We start from the raw sequence: 27,616 nt of genomic DNA, 5'->3' as shown, positions 1-27,616 counted from the left end.
TTAGCCACTGTTAACTCCTCACACCCACATCCGCCCGTTCGTCAGCTCGTCTGGGTACGGCACCGAATAGTTCGCGAAGCAGTCGTACTGGAAGTTCACCTCCTCGATGCGCTGCTTCATCCCCGCGACAAAGTTATCGAAGAGGCACAGTCCATCCTTGTTCGGCGTCGCGCAGTGAGCAATGCCCGTGAGCGGCACCACGCCGTCGTTCAGCACGAACCGGATGTACTTGTCCCTCGATGCGGACGTCGAGTTCGACGTGGGGCACGTCATGACCTGCCCCTCCATATGTGCCGCGAACGGCGCGATTTGCTGTACGTGGTACGTCTGTGCGTCGTCGACTTGTTAGCCACCTAATGCCGGGGATCCAGCGTGTACTCACGTAGTCAAGGGGCATGTGGTCCACGGGAAGAGGCCCGCTCGCCGCCATCGTCGTGAAATTCATTGCAATGGCGACTGCATCCAACCATTAACCTCACGCACAACGGGCATGCGGCATACCCAACACTTACTGCTTGCAAAAATTGAGTCGTGCGTCGCGTCCATGTAGATTGGCTGGTCCAGCGGGAACGTTACGTTATTTCCGTCCAACGTGCCGTTCGTCGTCGTATCGAACACCGTGAGCGGGGTCTGCGTCAAGCGCGCCACCAGCTCCTGGACGTACCCGATGCCCCACGCTGAGCCTATCGGGCTTCCTGGTCCGACTTCGTACCAGAAGTCTAAGTCTGCGGAACCCGGGCAGATGGTCAGAACAACCACCCGGGAGGAGGTACCTACGGATACGTACCGACGGTGTATTCGAAGCCCTTCCATTCCTCCTCCGTAAATAGGTCGCAGAACTGCGAGTACCCGATTGCCACCGTCTCGTACGCGCAGAGCTCCTGCATCGCAAAGACAATGTCCGTGTTGAGCTCCACGCCATCGAGGTGTTGTTGTAGGCGCTTTACGGTATTCTTCAGGTAAATCTGCGTCCAGTTGCTGAAGTACCAGTTGTCCGCCGGGCCGGTGCAAGTTATCGGTGCGAGCGTGTTGTTGTAGCCCTCATCCTCAATGATGATGAGTTGGTGATAGGACGATTCGTAGTGCTCCACGCCAAAGAAGCCAGCGGCCCAGTTCAGGCTGAGAATCGTGATCACGAGCACGTGTTCGTCAGTCGTGAATGATCTCCAAGAAATTTCTTACTCACGCAGATTGAACCATCCGGGCTGACGCGCCATCGTCAGTATATGAACAAATGATCACACAAGCCGCTCACATTCAGACGTCGTCCGGAACACAGGAAGCGACGTGAATCCATTCAGCAGCTCCCCATACTTCACCCTCGCAGCCACTCCCAGATCATACCTGTACGTCAGATCGACCATCACATCATCAGTCTCTCGATTGACAATCATTGCAGTACCGCCCACTCACAGTTGCTGCCTCCCAAATGGTGTCAGGATCTCGGCACCGAGTTTATATGTCCATGTATTCAAGAACTCCAGGGGTCCCTTCGCAGTGAAACCCGTGCCATTGACGACCGCAGCCTGCAGTGCGCCGGCCAGTACATTCGGGTCCCCACCCGAGGGGTACCGTGCGCCGTGGCGTTGCAGAATGTGCACCTGCGTGAGCTCGCAGCCGACTGGGATCTGGGGGGACGCGTCCGGGAGGCCGAATGCGCCGCCGACCGAGGACCACGGTGAGAGATTTCCCCAATAGCGCAGAGGGTTAAACCCGGGAGTTGTGTGTGGGCTGACCAAAGGATAGATGTCTGTCTTGACCGGTGCGACCGGGGCAGTCTGAATGGCCTCAGGCTCCGCGCCAGCTGAAGGATGGTATACAGTATCAGTACAGCGACCACTCGACTACTTGCACGGCATTTACTGGGCGTTGGGCCGGCGAAGCCGACCTGCTCGGCATCCGGGAAGTACGTCTCGTCCGCTGTGATTGTCGCGCCGGGGGGCGGGAAGACATCCGTGCTCGTTGCGCCTGCAAAGGAAGAAGCCGACTGGGCTGCCCAGGGATAGGCAACGGCGAAGGGGACAGCGCTCAAGAGCAGGAGCGACGCGACGACCATGTTGGTTGATGACCGAAGCTTCAGAGAACGTACCCTGTATTTATTGCAACGTCGTCGCTGATGGCAGACGCTGTAAGACAATGCCCTCAGCCCGTCTAAATTTGCCGTAATCGTTTGGCTGTGACATATCCCCTGCAGAGAATGCCCTCAGCCCAGTCTGTATGGTGCACATCTGTCGCAACTCACGGCATGGTGCGCCGGGACGCTGATGGCTCTATGTGCACATGGTGTACGTCCTGACGTGCGTTCAGAAAATACAACGCTTGTCTACGGCTCGGCCAGTGAGACTCTCGAGTATTCAAGCCTGAGCGCTCAACGAGAGGGACGAAGCGAACTCGAGGCGCCTAACGGGCAGAACGGTGGCAATCAGAAAGCTGTGATCGCAATGTACGCGACGATTCACGTGCTTCCGCTGCACCTTTCTAACTAGTCAACTCCAAGAAGCAGTGGTAGAATCAACAGCTCCATGTTGGCGCTACATACCAGCGCGACAATTGACTGGTTTGTTCAGCGAGAGCCATGACGCGTGACTGGATCTATGGTGGAAATAGCACAGTACACGCAGAGGTTCTTGACAAGCATTCACATTGCTTCGCGCCCGTAGACTTGATTGAACATTGCAGACTTGTACGGAAACTCGCCGTGCACAAACATCCTGGATATCAATGGAAGGCATACAAATCTGTGGGATTTCCTATGCCTCGACCTTCATCGCCCTGTCAATCTCCTGCTCCGTATGCTCCCAAAGCCGCTGCCTTGCTTCATCCGAGCCGTAGTACCGCGTCTTCCCCATGTTGTTACCCTTGTTGTCCCACCGAGACGCGCCCGGGTCCGCTGCGAGCAGCGCGTACAAGAGGTGCTCGGCACACACGTCGGGCGCGGTCGCAATCGGGTACAGCAACGTCTGGAAGAGCCGGCCCATCATCGGCGTACGCACGATCCCGGGGAATGCATGCGTGAACGCGATGCCGGGCTCGCGCTCTGCGAACGCCTGCAATACAGGCGAGATACTACGTGAGCCTTTCCGATCCGTCGCAGGGGACGTGCACACGCACCTCGATCATCAGGTCATTGTACGTCGGCACGGCGCGATACGCACGCGCGATGTTGTACCGCTGCTTGAGCCCGAGGTCGTCGAGGTCGATCCGGCCGCCCGTCCCCGGCGCGAGCACGGACATGACGCGCGCATCCTCGCCCGCGTCGCGCGCCGCACGGAGCAGCGGGAGCAGGTCGTGCACGAACTTCCAGCGCGCATAGTAGAACAGCGCCAGGCGGCGGTCGATGCCCTCAGACGAGGGGTCGCGCCCGCGGAGCGAGAAGAAGCCGGGGGAGAGCACGAGCACGTTGAGCTTCGGCAGGCGGGCGCGGAGCGTGGCTGTCGTGGCTGCCGCGCCGCGCATGAGCGAGGCGTCGCAGGGCTCGAAGGCGTGCTTTGCGTGGGGGCCCCGGGGGAGAGACGCGAGCGTGGTGTCGGCCGTGGCGCGGCTGCGCCCGCAGAGGACGATATGCGCGTTGCCGTCCGTGTAGCGAGCGAGCGCGCGCGCGAGGGCCTGGCCGATGCCAGACGTCCCGCCAAGAAAGACGGTGGTGGGTGGTTTCGAGGGGGACCACTTTGCGTTCGCCGCTCGGACGACGGATAGCGAGGGCATGTCGGGCAATTGAGCGTGTTAGGCAAATGTAAATGGATACTAGGCCGTGTCGAAGATCCACGTCCAATGTCCAGCGGAGTATAGAACGTCCCAGCAGAGTCTGTATGAAATGTAGTTTGGAATGGTAATCACTCACAGTTGCAATGCCGGACGTCAGCCATCATCGTCAGCCGAGAACGCAATCGTGGAGTTGTCTCAGATAGTTCACTGGGACACGCCACAGACAAGACTGTCTCGAGACATTGGAGTATATTTCGCCATATCATTCGCATCGTACATGAAGGCATGCTAGCCTGACTCAACTTGAGGGGTCCTGACCGTAAGACGCGATTTCGCCTTACATAAGCATTTCTATCTCTGAAACGCGTCGTATAGATCTTGACTGTCGCGACGCGTCGCAGCGCCAAGGACGCGTTCAAAATGCTTGCCTACTATCAACAGTAATTAGCAGTGCGAACACATCTCCTCAAGCTCTCGTCGACCCTTCCGAGCGCGCTATCCATGTTCCTGACGCGCAGCGGCGCGAGGGAGCGGAGACAGCGCCAATACGTCACCCTGGTAGCAGGAGCCTGAAGAACGCTCTTCGCGTCCGCAGCGTGCTCCCAACACACGAACCGGCCGCCAACCCACGCCTGCGTGCGCTGAAGCGCTGTTAGCAGCTCCGCCTTCTCCTGTGCGTGGCTCTGCAGAAGCGCGGGCGCACGCTTGAGCAATGAGGACGTGCGGTAGCGCCAGCGACTTCCAGCGACCCTGGCAGTCGAGGCTTGACAGCGCTGCGCACAGCTCGAGCACAAGATTGTGCGGGTTGAACCTGGATTGATTTTGTGCCGGTCCTGCTGGACCCGCTCGGCAGGTTAGGTCCACGTTCAGGTTTGTCCGACGCCATTGTCGGAGGTTCAGGTTTGGTCCGACGCCATTGTCGGAGGTTCAGCTTCAGGTTCAGAGCCTAAGAAGCCCGAACCCGGACCCAACTTCGGAGACCCTTACCAACTTCCATTCATGTCTCAGTCGTCTACATCTAACCTTGTTATCGTAAGGTTCGCGGGATCACCTGATGTACATATGATAGATCCCTGTCACGACACATCTTGTGAATGGTCCGGTAATCACCTTGGTATTCGCTCATATTTCAAGTACCTTGGACACATTTGGGGGTAGAGACAGTGACATATCTTTCTTGCTGTTTCATCAGAGGGATTGACATGTCAGTCTGCCAGGTGCATGTGAAAAAAATGCCTCATATGCTGCTTGCTTGCTCACCAAAAAACGCAGCTCACTACATAAGTGTCCCTGCGTACAGGTCGTAGCAAAGAGCTCGGTTGCCCTACTTGCCCTATGTCTGGCTTTGACCTCAACTACTGGATCGGCTTTATTCTCTCTGCTGTGATATTCTCCATATTGTGCGTGTTAAATTCCCGGACCCGGTTGATGCCCATCTAACGCACACAGCTTGTATGGCATATCCATAGCGCAGACGCTATACTATTTCAGGCACTATCCGGAAGATTCACGACTGCTGAAAGCATACGTGCGTCGTTGTGAAGTGGAGCTTGTCCCACTGTCGCTCATTTTGATACCCCTTATAGGTAGTTGGTCTGCTGTATGTGACATGTCTACATCCCACTATGAATGGTCTTCACGAGTGCATTGGTAGTTTACTTGACTTTGGGAGGACCATTCTCGACATTGCGGTCCGTCTGCTCGCGAGACAGTCAGTGGCCTGTACTCTCATCATCTGCAGATGACCTGGTTCTGGACGATCGAGCATCACGCAGACGTCGACTTCGTGATTATTTGCCCTCCGTAAGCTCATGTGGGATTCTCAATGCTTAAGCACTCACCACCTTGACAGGTCCTTTGCAGTAAGCTGTGTCAATGATCCGAAATCTTACTCTGACCGGTTAAGGTACGAGTCTAGACTGAATTTATTTTTTCGGTGAGCTTTCAGTGAGGCGATGTAGATGTAATGGCTCACCTTCGACAGAAAACGACGATCATTGCGGTGCAAGGGTCGGTTTAAATATTCTATGCGGCCTTCGTGTTTTCGCATGTTGATAACGCTGAGTGTAGATTTTTTATCAGCACTATATGGAGGCGTATGTGTCTATGGTCACTATCACATATGAAGGTGATGCTGATTTAGTGCTGCAGTTCTAGAAGGCAGCCGATTCCGCAATGTGTCTACACTGTTGGGGGTGTGTGCATGTAGGATTTGAGCTGAATACGTGCCTGACGTCATCTTGCATTGTATCTTAGATTGTATTGGCATTATTGGCCTTTGGTTCGTATGCTCTGCTGCTGTCTCAAAGTCTCCCTGACGAGCTGCCTTTATCAGCATGTGGTGTAGGTGAGTACAAGGAACCGCCTGTGATCCACGATGACCGTTAGCTATTCAACGTGATATCAGCACAAACGGTGAACATGTGAGTCTCAATTTGTCGCCTTGCTTCTCTATTCATCGTGCTCGAACCATAACAGGTACGGCGAGACCTACGCGTACACAATTATCCCGAACAACTTGGTGCGCAGAATTGGGGATACTTGAGAAATGTTCTCATGCCACCGCTGCCCCAGGTGGCTGGAGTACTAGGATTGGCCGCGTCGTTTGCCGCCGATGTTTATATCACCGTTGCCTTGTGTATGGTGCTACATGAGCGCAAGACGGGGCTTGCACGGTATGTTCCAGAGCCTCGGCATCCACCCATGGCAGCTGATCATTGCATTGATCATCGCGTGCAGAACCGAGAATATGATATCGAGCCTGATGACTTTTGCGGTTACCCGAGGCATAGTCACCGCGTATGCCCTTCTTACCATAGACTTCAGCGTAGTGTCCGCTTATGCTCCTACAGCTTATTCCAGCTTGCCTCTTGTATATCGGTGAGGACGTTATGTGGTCAAGACGCGAACAGCTTGCTCAAGATGTGCATGTCGATTAGTTCGGGGCAGGAGTCCATAGCGAAGCAGTACCTTCGGTACTCACTATCATTCCTGGAAACTCGAGTATGCGTCGAGGTTTTGCTTGCCGCGCTTATACTGGATCTCATGGCGATTGACAGTCTACGTAAACTCAATACTTGCATCGTGCGTCATACTTGTTGCTGCCGGAGCGAACCATCTAATCCATCGCTCTCAGGCTCAACATACGTCAACATGTCAGGGGGATTTCCGACCGTCTCGGTGTAGAACTGGACACTATAGACGTGCAGTGGGTGGTTATGTGTGCTTCTCGTCAAAGTAGCACCGTTCATTTTGCTTGACAGGATCGACACGACGGTGCACATTGCAGTCTCGCAAGAGCATTGTACAACAAGAGATCGCGTCACGACAACGAGAGACGAGAGGGTCAAGGGCGCATGATCATGGTGCACGCATGTAAACGGATGGCAATTATGGCAAATGTATTCAGGTTTGTGGACCCAAGTAAAGACCGAGGTAATGCCGGCTGGAGATGAGGAACCGGTCGCGGTGCAGTAGTCCTATCATGCGGTCGCTGCATATTCATGACACACGTCCGCCTTTAACTAGCAGTCAGTGCGCGACATGTGGTATTCCACAAGCTGGATACGCGCTAGCACTGAGTAGTGCTCGTATACACTAGCGTCCGGACTATCAGCCGCGGACTCAAGGGGGAAGGGAACCTGCGTCAGGCTTGTGCAATGTTGTGCATCAGCTTCTACATGGTGAACGCGCGCTCAAGTGCGTCGGCAGTCTGTTGACTAGCAGTCCTAGAAGACATCGTGCGGGATGTCGGGTTGGAAAGGCCTTAAGGAATGCAGCACGCCGCAGTGGCTAAATGATCGTGTATCGGGCGACCGATCGTCGAGGTTGTCCGTGGCTCTACAATTCTCAGGCGCCTGTGCTACATGACTCTCACTGCCACCCACCCACCTCACTACTCAAGCAATTATACAGGCCAAGACTCTCGTTGTCGGCCGATTGGATACCTGGACAGCAAACATCATATTTGTCTGCTCTTGACGGCTGAGGACGGTTTCAACGGCCAGCAACGATGACGTCTACCGCAGCATCATTTGTTGGGAGCGCTACCAAAGCTGACTCCAAGCACTGCAAGTCGTCTTCAACACATCTGCTTCACAGTGTCCCTCTGTAACTTTAACCTCTCGCCCTAAAAGCAACAGCAACAGCAGCTACACCGCCCTACTCGCCGCAAGACCATACACGTAAAGTGCGTTCGCATCCGTGTCTCGGACTTGTAGATTGACGATCATGTACAGGACTAGCACCCACATGTTCAGGACGCGATGACCATCCTTATAACCGGCGCCGCTGGACGCACCTCTGGCTTCGTACTCAACGCGCTCCTCCAGTCCGGGCACTCCGACCTCCGCCTCTTCGTTCGCTCCGACTCCGCCATCCAGAAACTGCAGTCGCGGTATCCCGAGCTCCCACGCTCTGCATTCGCCGTCGGCGACTATCTCGAGGCCAGCACCCTCTCGCCCGCGCTGCAGGGCATAGATGTGGTGTTCCACAATGCGCCGGCGTTCCATCCCAACGAGATGGCGATGGGCGTTGCACTGGTCGAGGCAGCGAAGCAGGCGGGCGTGCAGCACTTTGTCTACTGCAGTGTGCTCTTCCCGATTCTGACCAAGATGCTCCACCATAAGGTGAAACGCGAGTATGGTCCCCTTCCGGACTGTCGCCGTCTCTAGGGCGCTGACAGGCCCGCATAGCGTTGAAGAGTATCTCATCGAGTCTGGACTCAACTACACCATTCTCGAGGTGAGTCTGACCCGCCCCTCATCGTTTTCCCGCTTTAAACCCTCCGCCAGCCGACCTCTTTCATGCAAAACGTCGACGTTGAAGCCGTGCGTAAGTCCTCGACGCTGCGCGCGACCTACTCCTTGAACACGCTGCAAGGCTACCTCGACCTCCAAGACCTCGCTGCAGTCGCGCGCACGGTCCTGCTCGACCCCGCGCCGCACAACCGCGCACGCTACGAGTTAGTCGGGCAGAACTGCACGTTCGAGGACCTCGCACGCATACTGTCGGCGCACCTCGGGCACGAGGTTACGGTCAAACGCATCAACCGCGAAGACGTGGTGACGGGGATGCACGTTGTCACGCAGGGCGACTACGCGGTGGAGACGCTGGACAGGATGCTGTACTATTACGATAGGAGGTGCGTTGACTAGCTGTAGGATGCGCGGTTGGAAGCTCATGCAACGGCTATCCAGGGGCATTCCGGGGAATAACAATGTGCTGCGTTGGTTGCTTGGCCGAGCGCCGACGACATGGGAAGGGCGTCTTAAGCGCGATCTCTCGCAGTGAGGGACTGCCCTCTCTAGCGGTTGGTGAGATCCGCAAGAAAGCTTCGGAAAACAGTTTATGTACAACTAGCAAATCAACCCAAGTTGATAGCCTCGAAAGCCAGCGGTCTGATGTGTGTGCAACGTGGGCCTCACCATGGTTAAGCAAGGATCACATTGAGAGGTCAAACTCGGGCTGCACCTATCAAGCTTGCACGTGACGGTGCCTTGCAGGGACCCACAGCCGTACACAGCCAGTAAGTCCTTGTACTGCTGACATGACAGACGATGACAGGCCTTTGTATCCGTCACCACTCCGGCTCTGCATCTGCAACCGAGCCCTGCGCGAGCGTATGTGGAACAAGATATCGCCAGGAGACATGTCGTCCTTTACAAGGATTCCGCTCGCGCTGTAATGCATACGCATGCAACATCAATGTATCTCGCGTATACATAAGGAGCAGTGGTACGCGGAAGACTCTATCTCTGCGTACTAGATCTCCCACTCGTTGACCGAGCCCTCTACATACTCTCAGCTCCAAGGCGACTGTACGCACCGTCTTGACCGTCGACCATCGACCCTCGATTCTTGCGATACGTCCTGTTCTCTCTCCTCTCTTCCGAACATGTGTTGTCGCTGCCATTCACATTGCTACCACAATCACCACTGGGCATGTCCGCCCTGTGGATATCCTATTCTCTACTTGGATCAGGGGACCGCGCAACGCCGCACCGGGGCACCCCCTCCTGCAGTGCGTCCGTCTCTAAACATTCACTCTTATATTCCGCTCATCGTCGATCGTCAGAACTCCGCGCCTCCGCAGGCGCCCGTACAGACTCAGACCTTCGTCATAACGACGCCCATTCAAGCGCAGCTGCAGCTCTCAACCCCGGTACTTGCCACGCCCCCGATGCTTGCGCCCATTAACTTGGTTCCGACGCCCGCTCAAGGACCAGTCACCGCGCAGCTCGCCTCGGTTGCCCTGCAGTCGCCGGTTCAGGCCGCCGTCCCAATTCAATCCTCAGTACCTACCTCCATATACGTGACTCCGCCCATCGTTTCTGTTGCGTTACCGTCCAACTAAACCTCTATGTCGCCTGCGTGGCAACAAGAATGGACGCCTGTGGTTACTGGGGTGATCACCTCACAATATCTTGCAGATGAATCTAGGTCTCATTCATAACAGGACACGTACGTGAAGCATCGTTACTGAATAGCCAGTTTCTACATGTTCTCGGACTCCACTCCTATTCCTGCCTACAAAGTTACTGTCTGCTTCTCGATCTCAAAGGGCCTCATGTACCGCTACTACTATACGACGCTAATACCATCCGCTGTACACGGGATCGCGATCAGATACGCTCTACGGCTGTCAATTTCTGTTTGAATCCGTAGCACAAGCTGTTAGCAATGCATTCACGAGCCGGCGAAGTCGAGAAGGTTCTGTCAATCCGGCATGTGAGATGCTCCTACAGGCGGACTGCAGGCCGGTGGTGAGAAGACGCGTCGGGCATGCAAACCGTTACGCGGGTGTACAAAGCATCGCACTATACGATGGCGTGCAAACACCCGCCTGCTGCACACGGGACACCGCCGGCCGGCGCGCCCGCCCATTGTCCGCCCGACACGGCGGGCTGGCGGCGTGTTCTGCGCGCGCACTGCCCAGAAGACGGGGCGTGTTCTCGAGTGGCGACAAACAAGAAACGAGTGGCAGACAATGATCATGCGCCCGGCCTCGAGGTATCAGACCACCGACACCGCAGCAGTCGGACAGCGCCTCTTACCTTATACGGACGATCGGGGATCCAGGAAGGGCAATATTGCGCCTGCCGGGCGCTCGGCAAGGCGGGTGGCCTTGGGCGGCTCGCGATAAGGCGGCTGTCCTCCCACGCTGTTACGTCGCGCCGCACACGGCGGGCCAGCCCCGCCCATCTCTTCACCGACAAACAGTCCGCTTCTGGCTTTGTTTTGCAGCGAGGGCGCGCACCATGCGCCCTATAAAGCTGCGCCCTGCCTGGGGGGCGGTCCTGCAACGGAGCCCGTCCGCCCCCGCCTCCAGTCCGCTCCCCGCCCCCCGCCGTCGCTCGTCCCTCCCTCCCGGAGCCCCTCCCCTCTGCTGCCTCCGCACATTCTCTAATATAACCCAATATACATCATGCACCCTGGCACACCCCGCTCGGAGCCCCCCACTCCGAACGCTCCCTACATGATCCCGGTGGACTTGCCGCCCACCCCGCCCACCCCGATGTTGAGTCTCCCCGGCCGGCGCACAGTCCCTTCTCAGGGCATGCCGGCGGGTGGCACACAGAGGACCCCCAACCACCCTGCCTCTTGTATGCCTGTTTTTGTACATACTGCCCTCGTGCCGTATATTGACCGCCGTCCCTCCATGACCATAGACGGGATTATGACTCCTCCCCATAGTCCCCAGCGGGGCGTTATGATGCACCATGTGCTTCAAGCTGCGGGCCCGCTTTCCACGCAGTTTGATATCAGGCTGCCGCAGGATAGGATCCCGCTAGACATGAAAACCTTGGCGGAACAGGCTACGCAGCCTCCGGTATCGAGGATGCGACTCGATGTGATAGGCATTTTCCTTATCGATATATATAGCCAGCACGGCACTACCCTTACCGTTGGCAACGTCCTGAGCCAACTGGCTCAAGGAATGTCTGCTCAGGCACGTGGTCCAGAGCTTCAGCGATTTCCGATCGACACGCAGCAGCGCGCATCGCAGTCATCCGCCGTGCCAGCGCCAGGGCAGGCCCCGTATGTCACACGCGTCAAGCTGTTGGGTCCGAGGACATTGTTCGCTGGCCTAGAGGTCTCGAAGTTCGCCGGCGGTGTCCTATATTGCGACGTCAAGCTCAACTAAGCCAGAATCGCCGTCTCGCGTATCAGCATGGTACACAGATCGACTCTCAAAAGTTTTATTTTCGTGGGGCGATTATCACACAATTGCTGAATGGACCACGGCCCACGCACGCATCCAACATCACATTTCCATCGACATACCACTGTAGGCCCCAGGTTACCCAGCATTATCAGCGCCGGACGCTTTTGGTTAGGACGGAAGGACGATGTAGCCCACATTATTTGTACCACATCATTATCACTGTATGCATGGACGGACACATTGTAGGCACCCATTGTACCAGTCTCGCTTTTCTGTAGCCCTTGGATTGCATCGACCCGTGTGTTCAGTGCCACTCAGAATCGCCTTGCCATTTCAACCTGCGAGTCCCGCTTAGCTCAGTTGGTAGAGCGCGTCACTAGTACGCTAGTTGACATGACGAGGTCAGTCGTTCGAGTCGGCTAGTGGGAAGGCAGCGCCGTGGTGGTCCTTTTTGTTGGTCGTTTCAAGCATTGGAGTAGATACAATTCGTGTTAGGTTTTTGAATTGTTTAACCCGCCTCGCGAAGGTCAGTTACGCAGTACTATGCATGTTTGATCACTTTACGACCACTCTTCTTACATTCCAGTGCAGTCGAAATGTCAAATAGTTGGCCTCTTATGCTCGAATGTTAGCTGTAAGTAGTCCACAGCAAAACAAAGCTTAGAAAAACAACCTTCCCATTAGCCGATTTGAACGACTGACCTCGTCATGGCATGACCATCTCACCATCGACAACTACATACTAGTGACGCGCTCTACCAACTGAGCTAAACGGGAATTTCGAGAACATCTTGCGCCATTTGTAATATGGTATCGCACCGGGGACCACATTACGGACCTCGGCATACAAAATTGGCGTGGTCAGTTGAGATTGGGTTCCAGAACATACACGCATGCTTTGTTGGTCCACTGCCGTAGCAAACATATCCTTTAACACCTCATGAGCTCAGCATATCTGCATCTGCAGTACTCCCTACCGCCGTTTTCGCGTAGGATCTCGCCCCGGTCGAACACAAGCTCTCCTTGAACGACCTCCCTCTGAGAACACGAACATCTCGCCAACCGCTGAGCGTACGGTCTTGATTTCTACTGCGCTAGACCCGTCTCGTCTGTTCGCACGTTCTGATACCAGAGGCGTCGTGGACTTCCAACGTTGGAATTCCGTCAACCGCGGCCCCCTCTGAAGTAGACTTTTGTATGCCAATACAACGCTGCCTCTATACATGAAGTCGTTTAGTGTGACGCAAGACGCCGTATGTATGTATTCATTGGTAGCAGTGTTTGTGTTTGACATCTCGCAGTCGTTGTTCAGTTTGACTCCCCAGCTGCCCGCATCGCCCCAAGGCTGTCCTTAACAACCAAGCTATTCATCCATTGATCCGACTTGCCTTGCTGCGAACACCTTCCTCAATAGTACGTCCCTCTTATGCTGACATCAGGCTATGTGCAAGTATTGGCTATATCCTGGAGTATGGCAAAACTGTCACCCAAGCGGGTCGTGCTGCATCAACCACCATCACGGCACCACAGCACGCATGTCGCCTGACTGCGAAATATCATTATGAACGCCCAAGCATATAAAAGGGTTCTAAGACACTGGCGCTCGTACGTCGTCACACCATCAGTTGAATCTCACTATCATTCAGGATGCGCAACGGAATCGCAATAGCCCTGATAATACCTCGACGGACGCACGTTGCAGGCGGGAGAGTACAGGGTGTGGTCGAAATTCGCTTTCCCGCAATCCTGGATCAGCAAATCCATGAGGTCCATGTGAAGTTGAGAGGGCATGTACGAACGTGCGTCCTCAAACTCATTGGACTCACATATTCTTCTGATAGGACGTGCGCAGGTCTATTCGACGGAGTAATGGAAACGGCGGCAGCTCGACTACAAGAGAGGAGTTAGATATTGTCCGACGAAGCCGCTCACTGTGGACGCGAGGCTCAGCATACCCGCCTGCCGGCTCGCACACGTTGACCACACCGTTCCAGTTCGAACTTCCTCACGACATGCCACCGTCATTTTCGTATGAACATCGAGGAGTCACTGGCTCCGTTCGATACACAGTCTCCGCCGTTGGATCTCGCGCCGGTATATTCCAGCCGAATAGGAGATCAACATATGAGCTTGAGGTTGTACCAGCAGATCCCAATGGTTCCATGATCGCAGACGCATTGAGAAGCGGGTGGCAGGGTGAATGGACGAAGAGACGTACGGTTGATCGGATTCGCAAGGGGTTCTGGGGAGAGTATGCCAATATCGAGATGGAGGTAAATGACGGTCTTGGAATGATCGTTTTCTCACTTACAATTCCTCTCATAGTTTTGCTATCCGTCGATGACCACTTTCCCCCTACATACAGATATACCATTCTCGGTCACCATCACGACACTGAGCAAGACTTGCACTCCCGGTGACAGCAAGGTGTGGCCCGTTCCACCTTCGAGCCCTCATCAAGTGCGCTTCGAGCTTCGAAATAAGGTCGATATCCGGGCCCACCGCCTGCATCGCTCACACGAACGATCGCCTGCGTCACTTGGAGGGATGCATTATTCGAGAGGGAATGTCGATGTCGAGACATTACCGAGGGAGTGGGTGGCGACAGGCTCTGGCAGTGGAGGAGGAAAGTGGAGGCAGACGGTCACGTTCAAGACGGCCTTCCAATTGAGATGTCCGCCGACATTCAGATGTGCGACCATCGCAAACGAGGTATGCCTCTCATGTTGATGTGCATGTCGAAGCATCACAATGATCTCCGGACGTACCTCTTATCAGTATCGCCTATTCCTCCGTGTCCATTACGGATGGCTGGCTGGTGGGTTGGATATGATTGTACCTGTTGCACTCGGTTCTGGGCTGCCCCCTGAGGAGGATGAAAACAGAATGAGCGTAGCATTCCCGACAGAGAACTCTGATCTACCACCGTACTCTGAAGTAATATGACCGTCGCTTAATTCCAACATAGGTCGTACTGGCATGCGTCATGTCAAACCAGCAACCGATGAAGCATGCCGTATACTCAGGGCTGCTACCCTTCCTTTGTACCGTTGGACGGGCATGGACACAGCCTATTTACTCTCTCTTGATCATCCCAGGTACGCCATCTTGTCGAATTGATCGCACGTCAAGCCCATATGAAGACAGAACACGGATTGCTACTATCATGATTCGAGCTACACGTGCAGTGGACTTGTCAAGGCAGGGTCAGAAGAATACTGTCTTCGATAAGACACTCTCAAAGCGTGGCAAGGGCCTAATGATCGGAGCATTTGCATGCGAGACGTCGCGACAGACTTTCACGGGATTTGTCGTGCTGAATGTATTCAGAACCCGGAAGCTGATGATTTTTGAGGCTAACAGTCATGCATCGTACACACTAACGCGATGCAGCTCGCATGATTCTCTTCAACGTTCAACGGCCAAATGTCCTACATCCATAGTACATGAAGGGTGGTCAGATGCAGCATGTACTCAGATTGCCGCCTTGGCTATGGGATGTATCAAGACATACTATCTATAATCAATGACCCGCGGTCGCACAAGGAGCGGTAACACTAGACTTGCTTCCACCGTGGACAACTCGGTCGTACGGCTGTATTGTATGAACAGAATATGAGGGGCACAGAAGAAACTGCAAAGCCAGCAGACGTCAAAAGCCCCAGTAGATCGCAATGCCTTCCATCCGCAAGTGCGCGTATTACGACGAGACGTAGTGGCACGACTAATATTTCCCACACCACATGTGTAGTGACCTCGTGCTCGCCGCCGTCGCCGCCGGTTCCTTCGTCTCTGCTATCACTTGATCCACCCCGGCTGCAAGTTACCCCAGCACGGTCATCTACGAAAGCTGGGCATACGCGGTGGGAGACCCGACGTCTTTCACACTAATCCTTGTCATGGCGTAACGAGTACAAAGCGTGACTAACATCAGCACCTCAGAGGAGCATGTGTGTTTCACCATGCCAGATGCCTTTCCTCCGTAATAAACTCTTCGCACACTCCATGGGCGTGCTGGTACTTACAGGCTATACACCGTGAACTCACGTAAGTGTAAATATTAAGTTGCTCAGAACCTGTCTGACCGGTGTATGTCAGTGATCGAAGACAGGTCCACGACCACAGTGGTGCGTTCTGGTGGCATGAGAAGGGGTTCTGACGGTTGCCGATTTGATGACACTTGAATGACAAGATCTGGTAAATATCTGGATCATTCTGCAGAGAACCGAGTTGTGTTTGTCAGACTGCTACCAGAGGACAAACTGCGCACACGAACTGCGTAATACGTACCGACCTCGTAGCGACGTCAAGCCCGGTTTTGATATCAGTGCCGTCTTACCACTGCTATGCCTTCATGAATGCTGCTTACCTACTGCCACAACACGGTCCTATCATGCGTACTCGCTTGGATTTGCGGCATACTCCTTCGGAGACATGCAAGCTGAAGCTGCACGTACGCACCTCGACCTGTCATGCCATCAGCACCATCAGTGAGCCGAGCTGCTACGTCAACCGACAGCTGCCCGCATGAAAGCAGTGCAGCGAGAGTGTTTCACGACAACGAACCTTCACAAGTTCCCTTGCAGTGCCTTCTTCTCACGGCGGACGATGCCGCCGTCATGGAAGTTGTAGTAAGCGAAGAGCATATAAGCCGGGGCACTAGACGCACTGTCAAGTCAGACAGTATCGTCGAGTGACTATCATGGCTTCTGGACATGGGTACGCTCTCCGCCTTGATTCTAGAAATCATGTGAGACTGACTTCCTGTATTGTATCTGCGGCATGTAGTGCCTTCGTGCTTGCCGCCGCCATGTTGGCTGCCCCTCTTGCTTCTGCCTCCGGGATGACGATCAACCTGACCACGCCGACCGTATGGCAGCGAGGCACGAACGTCAACGAGACGTGGGCATCGGATGTGGGGCCTTATAACTCCGGGATGTTCGACCTGCTCCTTGTCAATCATAATTCAACGGGAGCGACCCGATATACGCTCGCCACAAATGTCCTCACCTACTATGAAATATTCTGGTTCATAGTGCCGAATGTTCCCGTCTCGTAAGATAATCCAAGCTCGACACTGTGGTTGGACAGGTGCTTACGAGTCTCATGGTATAGGTCCAACTACACATTGCAAGCGGTGAACCTCACGTACGTGCATTCTCCTCAACTTAAAGCACCTCCTGACTCGAGGTGCATATGCAGGAACTATGCGGACGTATACGACCAGAGCGGCACGTTCTCTATAGATTGAGTACATCAGCATAGTAGCTGGGTGGACGCTATTCGGGGAGTAGCGCGTGCACCGTCTGCTACCAAGTCTTAATAGAACCTGTTTGTGTTGTCGCTTTGTATTAATGGTCCGATTTATACTCCCATGAGTGTCATTGCACAAATAGGGAGCCACCTGTCGATCGCGCATGAGCGCTGAGCAGGAACGATTCTACTTTAGAAGGGGTACCGGAGGTGATGATATTTCAACATTGGGATTCTGGTCCCATGGCCTGCAGACCGGCGAGACGAGTCTAGTGGAAAAATCAAGATGTCACTGTCGAAATTCTTGTGTTCTCAGTGGGCGGCTGTTTGGTGAGAATTTGTATTTGACGCGCCCGGCAAGCGGGCGGGGCCGCCGCCCACCTCTCGTGTAAACAGCAATAAGGCCTAATAGTACATAAGACTCGCGTCATAATCTATGGGTTGCCTACAAGACCAGCTGAGTCTCTGTCCCCTGCGACGCATAAACTGCTCACATGAAGTGATGATAGGTACGTTGTCGACTCTGCATCGATACATCCAGGCATTGCAGCACACGAATACACGAGCAAGCATCACGGGCCTTCTCGTGACGTCTAGCAGACCAAGGCTGAACCATATTCTTCTCCTCAGTGACATCCCTACATATTGAGTAGCCAGGCTCCCCCGGAGATGTGTCAATCTTCCTTGCGGGACCGCAAAAAGAACTTGAATTATTTCACGGTCTCGCGCCAGACGCGTGGATCCCCTTGTACACACCGCAGGGGTGACAGCATCCACCCCTCAATTCCGAGACCACAAGCACTGCAAGCATGGTGTCACCTGCGCACACATCGCCCGGATCTCGAAGTCAGCTGCACCTCCGCTGGATCTTCTCCGCCTGCGCTCGATCTCGCTTCTCGTTCTGGGGTTCCCCTTCCATGATCTGGGTTCTGGATTGACATGGGTCCTCGTGCATGGAGATGTGGGGCCATGTCGTCTTGCCGATCGTTCGTTCGTTCATGCATCTCGCACGCGTATCTTGGGGCACTGCTCCCGCAGCTACAGCACCGATGCCCGCATGACCTTGTTCAACGCCCGCCCGTCTCTGAGCTTCGCTTCAAAATGTTATCATACGTGTTGACTTTCCCTTGTACTCTGCATGCACTGCAAGGAAGTCGACAGGGCTCCCTTAGAGATTACACTGCGCGTTTTGTGCTTGAGCTTGTACGAGGATACACGGTTGAACATGTCATCATATAAAGGAGCAATGCGTCGCGAGTAGTAGTTACGCACACGTTATATGGAGACTAAAAGTACATAGGCTAAGGACACAAAGAAGGCACGTAGGCGTTATGAGTGTATAGTACAACGTCCCTTATGCAGCATGAATACCTAGTATACAGTCGTCATAAACATATCGTTCGTCAAGCAGTCATAAGCGTAGCAGTCGTGAGAAAAACAAAAACATCAAACCAAAACCTGATAAGGAGCGATATCGAGAGCGAGAGCAAGAGAGCGGACAAGCGGTCGAGCACATAGGCAAGCACCTGCAAGTGTTTTAGGCCGGCCACAGACCGGAAAAGAGAATCACCACTAGATCACCACGACGAAAAACGTCAAACCCAAGAAGAGAGTCAGCCACCAGGCCTGCGCGTCTGGATGGCTTCATGCCCTGGAAAAGACAAGCTTCCCACTACCGCCGCCGCCGCCGCTCTTGTCGACCTCGACGCCAACAAGTCGCGTCTTCTCTCCGAGCCAGTCGACCCGGCGTACGCCACCCTCCCAGCCGCCGCCCATACGCGTGCACCGCCGCTCGTATGCCCGCGTTACCTTCTGCTGCGCGCGACTGCCGCGCCCGAGGGCCTCCCACTCCTCGGGCGTGATCTGCGTCATGAGCGTCGTGTGCACCGCGTACAGGACGTCTAGGTTCGAGATCGAGCCCCCGGACGCGGACCGCGCGTGCGTCGGCGGGCCGACGGTGAACCGAGGGCCAGGCGATGCGCTCACTGCGCTAGGGGAGGTAACGACGACGGGCCATGGGAACTTGTGCGAACGCAGGACCAGTCGTGCGCCAGCCGGCATCGGCGGCTCGGTGGCGGGCTGAGAAAGGGTGTGCGCGGGAATGGGGGAATGTGTCGCGCGATCGAGCACAGTGCGCGCTGAGGGTGTAAAGACGACATCGTAGTTCAGCGGGGCGTGGTGGAGGCGGGTGTGCGCGAGAAGCGGATGCATGTGAAGGCAGGGTGTCCTTGGCCGCGAGTGCGAACCTGACGGAACGGGAGAGTGCCCACGGACTGATCCATCTGTATCCAGGATATCAGAGGATGTAAAACATCGCGCATCGTGAGATACTCACAGGAAGATGTGCTTCCGGCACTGCTGCCAGGTTGCCAGCTTTGATTGTGTCGGAAGGGGGGCCGCCTGTCCGAAGAGGAGCTATAGTGTCCTGCGTCGGAGCTAGGGGTTCGCGGTACACCCATCCCATACAGCGAGGAACTCGAGTTCGAGCGTGAGCTCGGAGGCGTCGTGTACTTTGCCGAGGGCGTGTGCATTGCATAGTTCGCTACAAATGATATTACGAGCATGAGTGACGGATGTGATGATACGTGAGCCGAGGCAGAGGCATACCGGGTTCGCGTGCTTTGTAGCTCGCCCTGCGGATGACATGTGCGCGTGGCTCTGCGTACGGAGTGGCAGCCGCTCGTCTGCCATAGCCATGCAGCGTTCTCGTGTCGGTAGGATAGCGGAGGGGCGAGGGGTTTGTCGCTTGAGAGGTGTAGCTGTAATTGCGAGGCACATTCGCACCAGAGTCCATGCTTCCACGCGGAGCATAGATGTTTGCGGGTGCAGGGCCCGCTGAGCGTGAGCGGCTATGAGACTTCGACGTCCCTGCAGGCGATGACGCATTAGAGCCACCGAAGAGATTACGAAGGTACGAGGGCATGATGGTCATGATGGGCAGGGCTAAACGTTCTGTCGGACAATGCAGGAGGCTGAAGAAAGGTCAGAGGAATGTATGCAAGCAATAGCGGAGGGCGGGCTACAGGCTTCTTGCAAACCGGACGGGACGGCGGTCTTGCGTCTCAACGACTGTACTGGGGGACAGAGATAGTAGGCTGCGAGTACTTATAAGGGCGATGTACGAAGCACTGCTGCTGCTTTCGGAAACAACACGACGTCGCCACCCGCCAGGGTCTAGCCTCGGTCTGCCGCGAATGAGAAAACCCCCCAGAATAACGAAGGCAGATGCGGGGAAGGTCTAGGTCATCAGTAGGGTCCCGATCCGGGAAAAGCAGCACTGCCGTCGCAACTCCAAAGGCCTTGGCCCTGCTCCGTAAAGTCCGTGAGAGTCAGGCATTATGATGTCTTTAAGCGAGCAAGACCAAACCAATGAGGGTACGACAACGCAGGCCACCTGAGCATTTTTGGTTAAAATTGATGTAAAGAAAAGGTGCACGGAACGTGATTGGCGGAGTTGGACGCCCAGGTCCTGGCATTACACCGTGTACTTTGATATCCAAAAAAACTGAGGCTGCCTCGTGTGCAAAGCGTGTCTGCCAATTTAGGGCGGCGCAACAAGCGCACTGTACCGTATACAGCTTACCGACGCTGAAACGCCTGTGGGTCATGGCAGCACGAAAGGCCCAGGTTTCGAAGCTACAGCATCATGCGTTTGGCACGAATCAATTTGCTCACTGTCGCGTCTTTCTGAAAAACGATAAGGAGCGCAGTTCACTCGTGCGTCTGTTGGGAAAGGGGAGCGTTCGCGCTGTGGATATCCGGTGCACAGCAGACGCTAGCGGTGTGAGGGCGACAGCTGGCAACAGCGAGAGGCAATACGTGGGAGAACCGATGACATGCGAAGTGGCCGGAAGTTCCACCCGGCGGAATGAGTGATGATGGCTTCGGTCGGATTGAATCACAGGGGTCCAGACTGACGATCAGCACCCTAGAATCGGGCATCACAAATGAGATGCAGATTGCTCGATCTCGTGTGTCGTTGTGGGACCGGCGAGAAGACACATTTACGACACCGCGTGCCACAGCGAGCGAGCTAGAGCGCCGCCAGCAGTTGCTGTCCCAGGGGCGGCGCACAGGTCAGGAACCAGGCAGCGTATGCTCATCGCGCTGCAAAAGCCCGAGGAGGGGCGCAGGTACATAATGACTATATGGAGGTTCGCCAGTCCGCTTGCATCATTTCGAAAAAGAACGCTCCGATGGTTGCAGTTGGTGTTCCACCATCCCAAGTGATGACGGTGCAAAGCCCAGGCATTCCATCATTTCGCTGACCGAGCGGGAAGCAGCAAGTACTCGAGGCCAGACCCCCGGGCAGATCGCGACGGAGAACTGTGACCGAACGCGGCACTACCAGATCATACTATGGACGCCGTGGCTTCAGAAGCATGCCCGCAGACCAGACCAGAAGCCAGAGAGCGCCATAGCTGTATGCCATGACGGAGACTAGACATATCATCCTTGGTACTTGCTGTGATGGCGCAGCACAATCAGTAGCGCTTGACGTCTGGGAACCGCCGGGGAGGGGGCGTTGAATGCCATCTTGAGGACGCAGATCCTGTTGCCGAACGTACTGGGAAGCGGTCGGAGACTAAGGGAAAGCGATAGATGCGCACAGAGAACAGCCCACGGTCCAGACACCGTGTAATTTGGGAGGTCGGATAACATATCCAGCAGCAGGTACCAGCAGATATCCACGACTTTCAGGGAGAGTAAAGTCCGTCGTGAGAGCTGCAGATGCCTTGCAATCGCGAGGCTCCAGAGGCCATCCAGAGGTAGAGCTTCTATATCGGCTATCAGATCCATGCGGAAGTGCAGAGCCGGGCAGGGAGTTCGAGGCTTGGAGAATATCCGAAAGGAAAAACACACCGGTGACACGAGGCACGTTTCGAAGACATCAAGACAAGGAACATTTGTAGTGTCACTGCCCGACGCCGATGCACGATGGAATATGGATTTTTGCCAGTAAATCGTCTTGTCACAAGTAAATTAGCGTAAAGCAGATATATGTTTGCATGATCGACCGCATTGCTACTCCCTTTAACCTGGCCATGACTTATTGCGAGCATGTCACGCGTCTTGCATACATGGAGGCGAAGCAAGTCGAGGCCTCGCGTATAGAATAGCCTAACGTTCGTGCACTCAGGATGCTGTGAGTAATTTTTGAGCTTTATGCGCGACGAGGTGTGGTGAGCTAGCATAATCAATGGTGAGCTTGCCTCAAACCTGGGGGTTCGACGAATTAGTATGCTATTGGCCGCTGCGAGATGTTTACCACCACTCCCCATTCCCCATTCCCCCCCGGCCGTGACTATCAGTCCAAATGCATGAGCGATATCGCGACCTAGAAGCACCTAGTATCTTTCTGAAGATAGCACCTGTGTTACTTCGCACAACACCCCAGCCGCAGGGAGCGTGAGACCGTAGGAAAAGAAGCCAGGCATTCTGCCGACCTTTCAGAAATCAACAACAAAAGACTGCAGGAATGTAGATTCACTGTACAGGATACACCGTTGTGATCCACGCTAACAATCAGCATCACACGGCGTGGTCAGCATCTGTAGCCACTACACGATAGCATATCGTCTACGCGAATGGCGATACTTGCGCTGCGACGTGCGCGGAGGCCCCCCCTCAAACCACCAACGCATGTCAACAGAATGACGCTGAGTGCCCGGTAAACTGCGAAATCTAGGCCAGCGTCCCGGCAGATCATGGAAGAGAATGATACGAGTAGGACGGAAGAAGCAGTTATACCGCCATGTGCATTGACCCATCAACTGGCCCTACGGCATGATGCAGGTCGAGACCGCCAGGGGAAGATACTGGTCAAGGAAGGGGATACTGTCACCCCGTCCGATAGCGAGGCAGACAATGAGCGCCTTGAGCCGTTATGGAACGCGACGTTCAAAGCTGTGCAGCCACGCAGAGCACATTGTCCGCGATATCGGGATGAAGACTGACGAGAAGCTAAGCACGATGCAACACGAGCGCAGAGAAGAGAATCCCGAAGCTGATAGCCATGGAAAATGCGTACCCTGAGGCACCGTAAGATTTGTAAAACGACAGACGCGCAGACCACTCGAGGCAGGGCCTGAAGATAAGGAGTCCCATAGCCCTGATGAGCACGTAGAGCCGGCAAACGGCGTCCGGGCAAGACTTCAAGTTCATATCTGTTTTGACGTGTGAGTTGGTTAGGCCTTCTGAAGTCTAATTCCCAGGCAGCATGGAGGCTACTCGGCGAAGTAGCGGTCAGATTGCGCCATCCGTGACGAATTAGCAAGACACCCTGAGCCCATAGCCAGGGAAATCAGTACACTCTGCCAGTATCACGGATGCTTGAGAAGGAGCTAAGACTTACCTGCGACAACGCCTCCCTGTGCTGTCTTCATGCTAACAACTCATTGGACGCCCTAGACGCCTATTCCTCGTTCACGCTCACTGGCAATCAGCACAGCAAGCTACGAGTAACCAAAACGAATGGCAAGACGGTGAAGGACAGAAAATAAGAGCTAGGCCTCGTTGGGGCAAGCAAAGAATTAAATCCCGTGTTTAAGTCCGTTGCCGGCGGGTAACGATGGTTACCGCAAGGGTCAATCGTTTCTCACGCTTGCAACTTGGGCGTCTGCGAATAGCGTGAAGCCAATTTCATGTGCTTCAAGTTCGGTCATTCGCAGACAAATATGTTCCACCTCAGATACTACTCCTGAATCATACAGTGACTACTCTCGATGTATATTGATGAGTTTGCTGTGCTCTCATTCATATGAGACGAGAACCTGTCAATTGTGCTCCTTGTGACCTGTGGAGACAACAGGTTTCGTATCCGAATCAGTGAATAGGCATGCAGTTTCTTTCCATAACACAGGAGAAGGGTCATTCACATTACATTATCCCCTTAGAGTACATAGCCTTTGGTGATGGTATCAAGGGCTCGATACAACCGACAATTCAAGGTATGATTCCCGAATTAAAGTGATAGTCGATATAACAATCAGCTTTCACCCTTGATATCTAGCCGAGCACGACATCGTATCATGTCGATAATTATGTCGAACGGTAGTTACATTGTGGATGCAGTAGTATCTTCCGCAACGGCGTACCACCATCTGGAGTGAGCCTTTATCGTTCGCCCACGCTGCCCGCTCCAGAGGACACTAGCGCAGACACACCATAAGTGCGTATTGCTTTTCATGGATCCTCTTGTATAATCCCACATGTACGTGTATCCCTCGTGACAGTTGTACCTGTACCTCCCTGGGCGCTGAAACATGCCTGTTCGAGGGGAGGTCTTCGGGACGGTGGCTGGGTACACGTGACACTAAGAATCGAGTATGCCATGAACAAAAGGCTTGCGGTGATATTGTGGTTGTGGTTTTCGTTGTGAGACTAGTGGGGGAAGACAGATACAAAATTCGAGAATGGAGATGTTTATTCTTGTTCGTGCTCGGTACCGGCATATAGACCCCGGCGAGCCTTTTGGTCTTTAGGCCGTGGCCAGGGCGGGTCGCGACTGGGTGCGTTGGTCACCTGAGTCGATGCTTCCAAGAGAATCTGATATCATGGCGCGGGATGAATCATATTGCAGACAAGGGGTAGGACAGGTACAGAGGATCTACCGCGGGGGCCCCATTCTCGTCGACTTGACTACATGCTTCCATATTTTATGGTATGTCAGCCATTTCTTCTTTAGCGTCCCCGCATGCTTACCGTCTGCGCGTTCTGTTTAAGCACGACTCACCAGATCACCGTCCGTACCGTTCGAATGCCTAGAATGTCGTCACATTCACGATACCCGCAGCGGATACACTCACGTAACGTCCGCCGCGAAGAGACCATCGTGTCTGCGCCAGTTTGATCTAGCCATTTTGCACTATGCTCGCGGCGTGCGACCTGGGCCTCACTCGTATAATTCCTGCCGGTCATCGGTAGCTTTGTTGCAGGTGCTATCGAAGGCACGCTCTCGCCCGTGCTTATAAAAAGGTTTGCGCTCGATGGAGCGAAGAACGAGATTCCCGCTGTGCCGAACATGTGCTTCATCTGGCATCCTGTCGGGCCTGAATCTGCGAGCTCGACCAGGCGAATACGGCGTGCAATGTCGCTTATCCATGCATACCAGTCAACTCACGACTTAAAGGCGTTACAATGAGAACGAAGCACCCGCACAACGTTCTGGACGGTTCAGGGTATTATGACATCGTGGTGGGCGTGAGGAACTCAAATGATGATCATCCCCGCTGACACTACATCATGGTTCCTAGTTCCACCAAACTCAGCGAGTTGCTCTGGAACGATCGGACTAGCAAACGATCGATCCGTCAGGTGACAATTGTCGCATGGCAATATTGGCCAGTACGTCACCGCGTGGAGAACGAGGCTGTCGTCAGCAACCAAGCTCTCCTCCAGCCAACATGCACAAGTTGTCCAAATTTCTCAAACAGCAGATGCACCCGCAACCACAACTTCAGGCGGCACAGCCCCAGACATCTGCTCCTTCCTTATCCCAGGACATGGCCTTTCCAACAGAACTGGACTTCTACAGGTACCGCAAACAACGCGGTATCAATCTCGGTCCGCATGTCCTTGCTTCCGTACCATTTCTATCCTGTGACCGTGATCAATTGATCGTGCAGGTTCTTGGTTCGTACTAGAGCGCTGGATCGCCGATAGTCCCTTTCGCTTGGCTGCTGCACCTGGTCAAAGCGATCTCGACGTAGCGCGAGGCGCAAATGCGCAAGCCGTGCTTGAACAGCACTGGGATACCTGGATCACCGAGGACGACTGGGCATGGATCGCACAAAGAGGCATCAACACCGTTCGCCTTCCCGTGAGTGTGTGCTACGTACTCGACACACGGACGGGCAGCCAAATTACGGAAGGCGTCCGGCTCTTGGTGGCCCGCGAGATATGGCGTGTGGTCGCGGATCTTGAGAATCCACGACGGCATGTGTCAAGTTTGCTTCCGCCGATGGTTCGCGGAAGCGCTCCTCGGCGTGCGATCCGTGGCTCGTGTTGGCCGCCTGGTGTACAGCCAGGGTCGCATAACCGAAAGTATTGAATGACACGCACAGGCCGCACGCCCTGCGACCGAGCGCATCACCGCCGCTCTCCGGAAATAACTATTCACTTCGCACTCACGCACAGTACTAAACCCGTCTTGTGCTGTCTAGATTGGCTACTATCATATTTGCGGCGCGGACCCATCGGTACTTCCAGGAACAGACTTTGCAGAATACGCGCATGTTTTCGCAGGCGCATGGGATAGAATTACAAAGGCGATCGCTACGGCCCATCGATACGGCTTAGGCGTGCTCATTGGTACGTGGTGCAGTACACTCGTCACCTCGGACAGTCATTGACGAGCCCAGCAGACCTCCATGCAGCCCCTGGCAAACAAAATGCCGACCCGCACTCGGGCACGTCCTCCAGCCCGACCTTCTTCACAAACCCCTACAACATGTCACACACGATCCATGTCCTGTCCGCATTGCTTTGGCACCTAACAGCGTTCGCCCGCTCACACAACCCCCCGCTACCCAACCTTGTTGGAATTGAGCTCCTTAACGAACCACACCACCACGAAACCCTGCAGACGTGGTATCTTGACGCTTTCCGTGCACTCCGTGCTGTCGATCCGACAATTCCTCTGTACATCGGTGATGTCTGGATGACAGACCAATACGCTGATTTCTTGAGCGGTGCTGCTAGGGAGTTCGCCGTCATAGACCACCATCTCTATCGCTGCTTCACACAGCAGGACATCTCCACATCGGTCATTGAGCACACTCGAGTGCTGAGTGACCCCAACGAGTGGACGCCGCAGATGTTCGCACGAGTGGCGCAAAAGCTAGAAGGCTCCGGCTGCGCAATCATTGTCGGTGAGTGGTCAGGCGGGCTCAACCCTGGTTCATTGCAAGGCATTGGGAACGAGGATCAAGCAAGACGGCAATATATAGAAGCACAATTGCGTCTCTTTGACCGTTGGTGTGCGGGCTGGTTTTTCTGGACGTACAAGAAGGAACAGAAGGGCGACAAGGGGTGGTCCTTCAGGGATGCTGTTGAGGCTGGAGTGTTCCCGGGTCGAGTCGGATTGTCGCCGAGACGACCGTTCACGGATGACCCCGAGAGGACTATCAGGCGAGACCAAGCACGGAACGCAGCCCTTGGTATGATTCCCAAACCCCTCGAGCCGCGGAGGCTGACGGAATGAAATTACTTGTTAACCTAGGTGGTCATACTTCTTACTGGTCGCAACATCCTGGCCATTATGAACACTGGCGCTTCGGCGACGGCTTCGTGCTAGGATGGGACGATGCTTGGGACTTTTTTTGCGAACGTCCCTCAACACTATCTGCTCCAGTATCAGAATTAGGGTTCAAGGGTCCATGGGCGAAACGAAGGGCACTCGACCACGCCCGGGACAAAGGCAGTGATAATCGATGGGAATTCGGTGGGTATCGTACACTGGTTTGCAGGGTTGAGGCGATTGATTGACTG

General features: G+C 54.6%; 9 protein-coding genes and 2 non-coding genes across 11 annotated transcripts; 6 read left to right on the top strand and 5 right to left on the bottom strand.

The window, feature by feature from the left end:
• Window positions 1-18: 18 nt before the first annotated feature.
• POSPLADRAFT_1145787 (hypothetical protein) lies at window positions 19-2,056 on the bottom strand (the record flags this gene model as incomplete). Its single annotated transcript, XM_024485840.1, has 8 exons — window positions 19-312; window positions 383-456; window positions 513-725; window positions 788-1,119; window positions 1,187-1,205; window positions 1,256-1,344; window positions 1,414-1,804; window positions 1,864-2,056. The coding sequence occupies 8 exons, from the start codon at window positions 2,054-2,056 to the stop codon at window positions 19-21; spliced, it is 1,605 nt and encodes a 534-aa protein (XP_024338048.1).
• A 694-nt stretch (window positions 2,057-2,750) lies between these two features.
• Window positions 2,751-3,705, bottom strand: POSPLADRAFT_1058172 (hypothetical protein; the record flags this gene model as incomplete). The annotated part of the gene is made up of 2 exons (XM_024481007.1): window positions 2,751-3,047; window positions 3,112-3,705. 2 exons carry the CDS (start codon window positions 3,703-3,705, stop codon window positions 2,751-2,753), a joined length of 891 nt encoding a protein of 296 aa, XP_024338047.1.
• A 1,335-nt stretch (window positions 3,706-5,040) lies between these two features.
• Window positions 5,041-10,060, top strand: POSPLADRAFT_1047488 (hypothetical protein; the record flags this gene model as incomplete). Its single annotated transcript, XM_024479302.1, has 18 exons — window positions 5,041-5,105; window positions 5,155-5,233; window positions 5,292-5,396; window positions 5,788-5,833; window positions 5,857-5,900; window positions 5,962-6,056; window positions 6,184-6,226; window positions 6,280-6,380; window positions 6,558-6,789; window positions 7,335-7,404; window positions 7,842-7,894; window positions 7,965-8,344; window positions 8,379-8,448; window positions 8,499-8,848; window positions 9,210-9,232; window positions 9,271-9,326; window positions 9,689-9,727; window positions 9,782-10,060. 18 exons carry the CDS (start codon window positions 5,041-5,043, stop codon window positions 10,058-10,060), a joined length of 2,130 nt encoding a protein of 709 aa, XP_024338046.1.
• A 1,305-nt stretch (window positions 10,061-11,365) lies between these two features.
• Window positions 11,366-15,780, top strand: POSPLADRAFT_1047487 (hypothetical protein; the record flags this gene model as incomplete). Its single annotated transcript, XM_024479301.1, has 9 exons — window positions 11,366-11,745; window positions 12,151-12,273; window positions 12,840-12,979; window positions 13,575-13,671; window positions 13,725-14,145; window positions 14,198-14,584; window positions 14,617-14,707; window positions 14,841-14,970; window positions 15,696-15,780. 9 exons carry the CDS (start codon window positions 11,366-11,368, stop codon window positions 15,778-15,780), a joined length of 1,854 nt encoding a protein of 617 aa, XP_024338045.1.
• POSPLADRAFT_t95 lies at window positions 12,218-12,301 on the top strand. Its single transcript has one exon. It is a non-coding gene; the product is annotated as a tRNA-Thr (tRNA).
• On the bottom strand, window positions 12,547-12,649 carry POSPLADRAFT_t94. Its single transcript has one exon. It is a non-coding gene; the product is annotated as a tRNA-Thr (tRNA).
• A 794-nt stretch (window positions 15,781-16,574) lies between the features above and the next one.
• On the top strand, window positions 16,575-17,123 carry POSPLADRAFT_1034712 (hypothetical protein; the record flags this gene model as incomplete). The annotated part of the gene is made up of 4 exons (XM_024477045.1): window positions 16,575-16,591; window positions 16,661-16,927; window positions 16,988-17,020; window positions 17,075-17,123. 4 exons carry the CDS (start codon window positions 16,575-16,577, stop codon window positions 17,121-17,123), a joined length of 366 nt encoding a protein of 121 aa, XP_024338044.1.
• A 1,646-nt stretch (window positions 17,124-18,769) lies between these two features.
• On the bottom strand, window positions 18,770-20,057 carry POSPLADRAFT_1034711 (hypothetical protein; the record flags this gene model as incomplete). Its single annotated transcript, XM_024477044.1, has 3 exons — window positions 18,770-19,407; window positions 19,461-19,667; window positions 19,733-20,057. 3 exons carry the CDS (start codon window positions 20,055-20,057, stop codon window positions 18,770-18,772), a joined length of 1,170 nt encoding a protein of 389 aa, XP_024338043.1.
• Window positions 20,058-22,833: 2,776 nt separating this feature from the next.
• On the top strand, window positions 22,834-23,082 carry POSPLADRAFT_1047484 (hypothetical protein; the record flags this gene model as incomplete). The annotated part of the gene is made up of 1 exon (XM_024479300.1): window positions 22,834-23,082. One exon carries the CDS (start codon window positions 22,834-22,836, stop codon window positions 23,080-23,082), a length of 249 nt encoding a protein of 82 aa, XP_024338042.1.
• Window positions 23,083-24,734: 1,652 nt separating this feature from the next.
• POSPLADRAFT_1145768 (hypothetical protein) lies at window positions 24,735-25,195 on the bottom strand (the record flags this gene model as incomplete). Its single annotated transcript, XM_024485838.1, has 2 exons — window positions 24,735-24,841; window positions 24,994-25,195. Coding segments are annotated over 2 exons (309 nt in total), but the record flags the coding sequence as incomplete, so codon positions are not given.
• Window positions 25,196-25,530: 335 nt separating this feature from the next.
• On the top strand, window positions 25,531-27,608 carry POSPLADRAFT_1066498 (glycoside hydrolase family 5 protein; the record flags this gene model as incomplete). The annotated part of the gene is made up of 4 exons (XM_024482082.1): window positions 25,531-25,690; window positions 25,753-25,946; window positions 26,290-26,437; window positions 26,503-27,608. The coding sequence occupies 4 exons, from the start codon at window positions 25,531-25,533 to the stop codon at window positions 27,327-27,329; spliced, it is 1,329 nt and encodes a 442-aa protein (XP_024338040.1). The 3' UTR covers window positions 27,330-27,608.
• Between the last annotated feature and the right edge of the window lie 8 nt (window positions 27,609-27,616).

This window comes from Postia placenta (assembly GCF_002117355.1).
Source record: "Postia placenta MAD-698-R-SB12 unplaced genomic scaffold POSPLAscaffold_9, whole genome shotgun sequence".
Lineage (NCBI taxonomy): Eukaryota > Fungi > Basidiomycota > Agaricomycetes > Polyporales > Adustoporiaceae > Rhodonia > Rhodonia placenta.
This window is presented reverse-complemented; position numbering and strand designations above follow the sequence as displayed.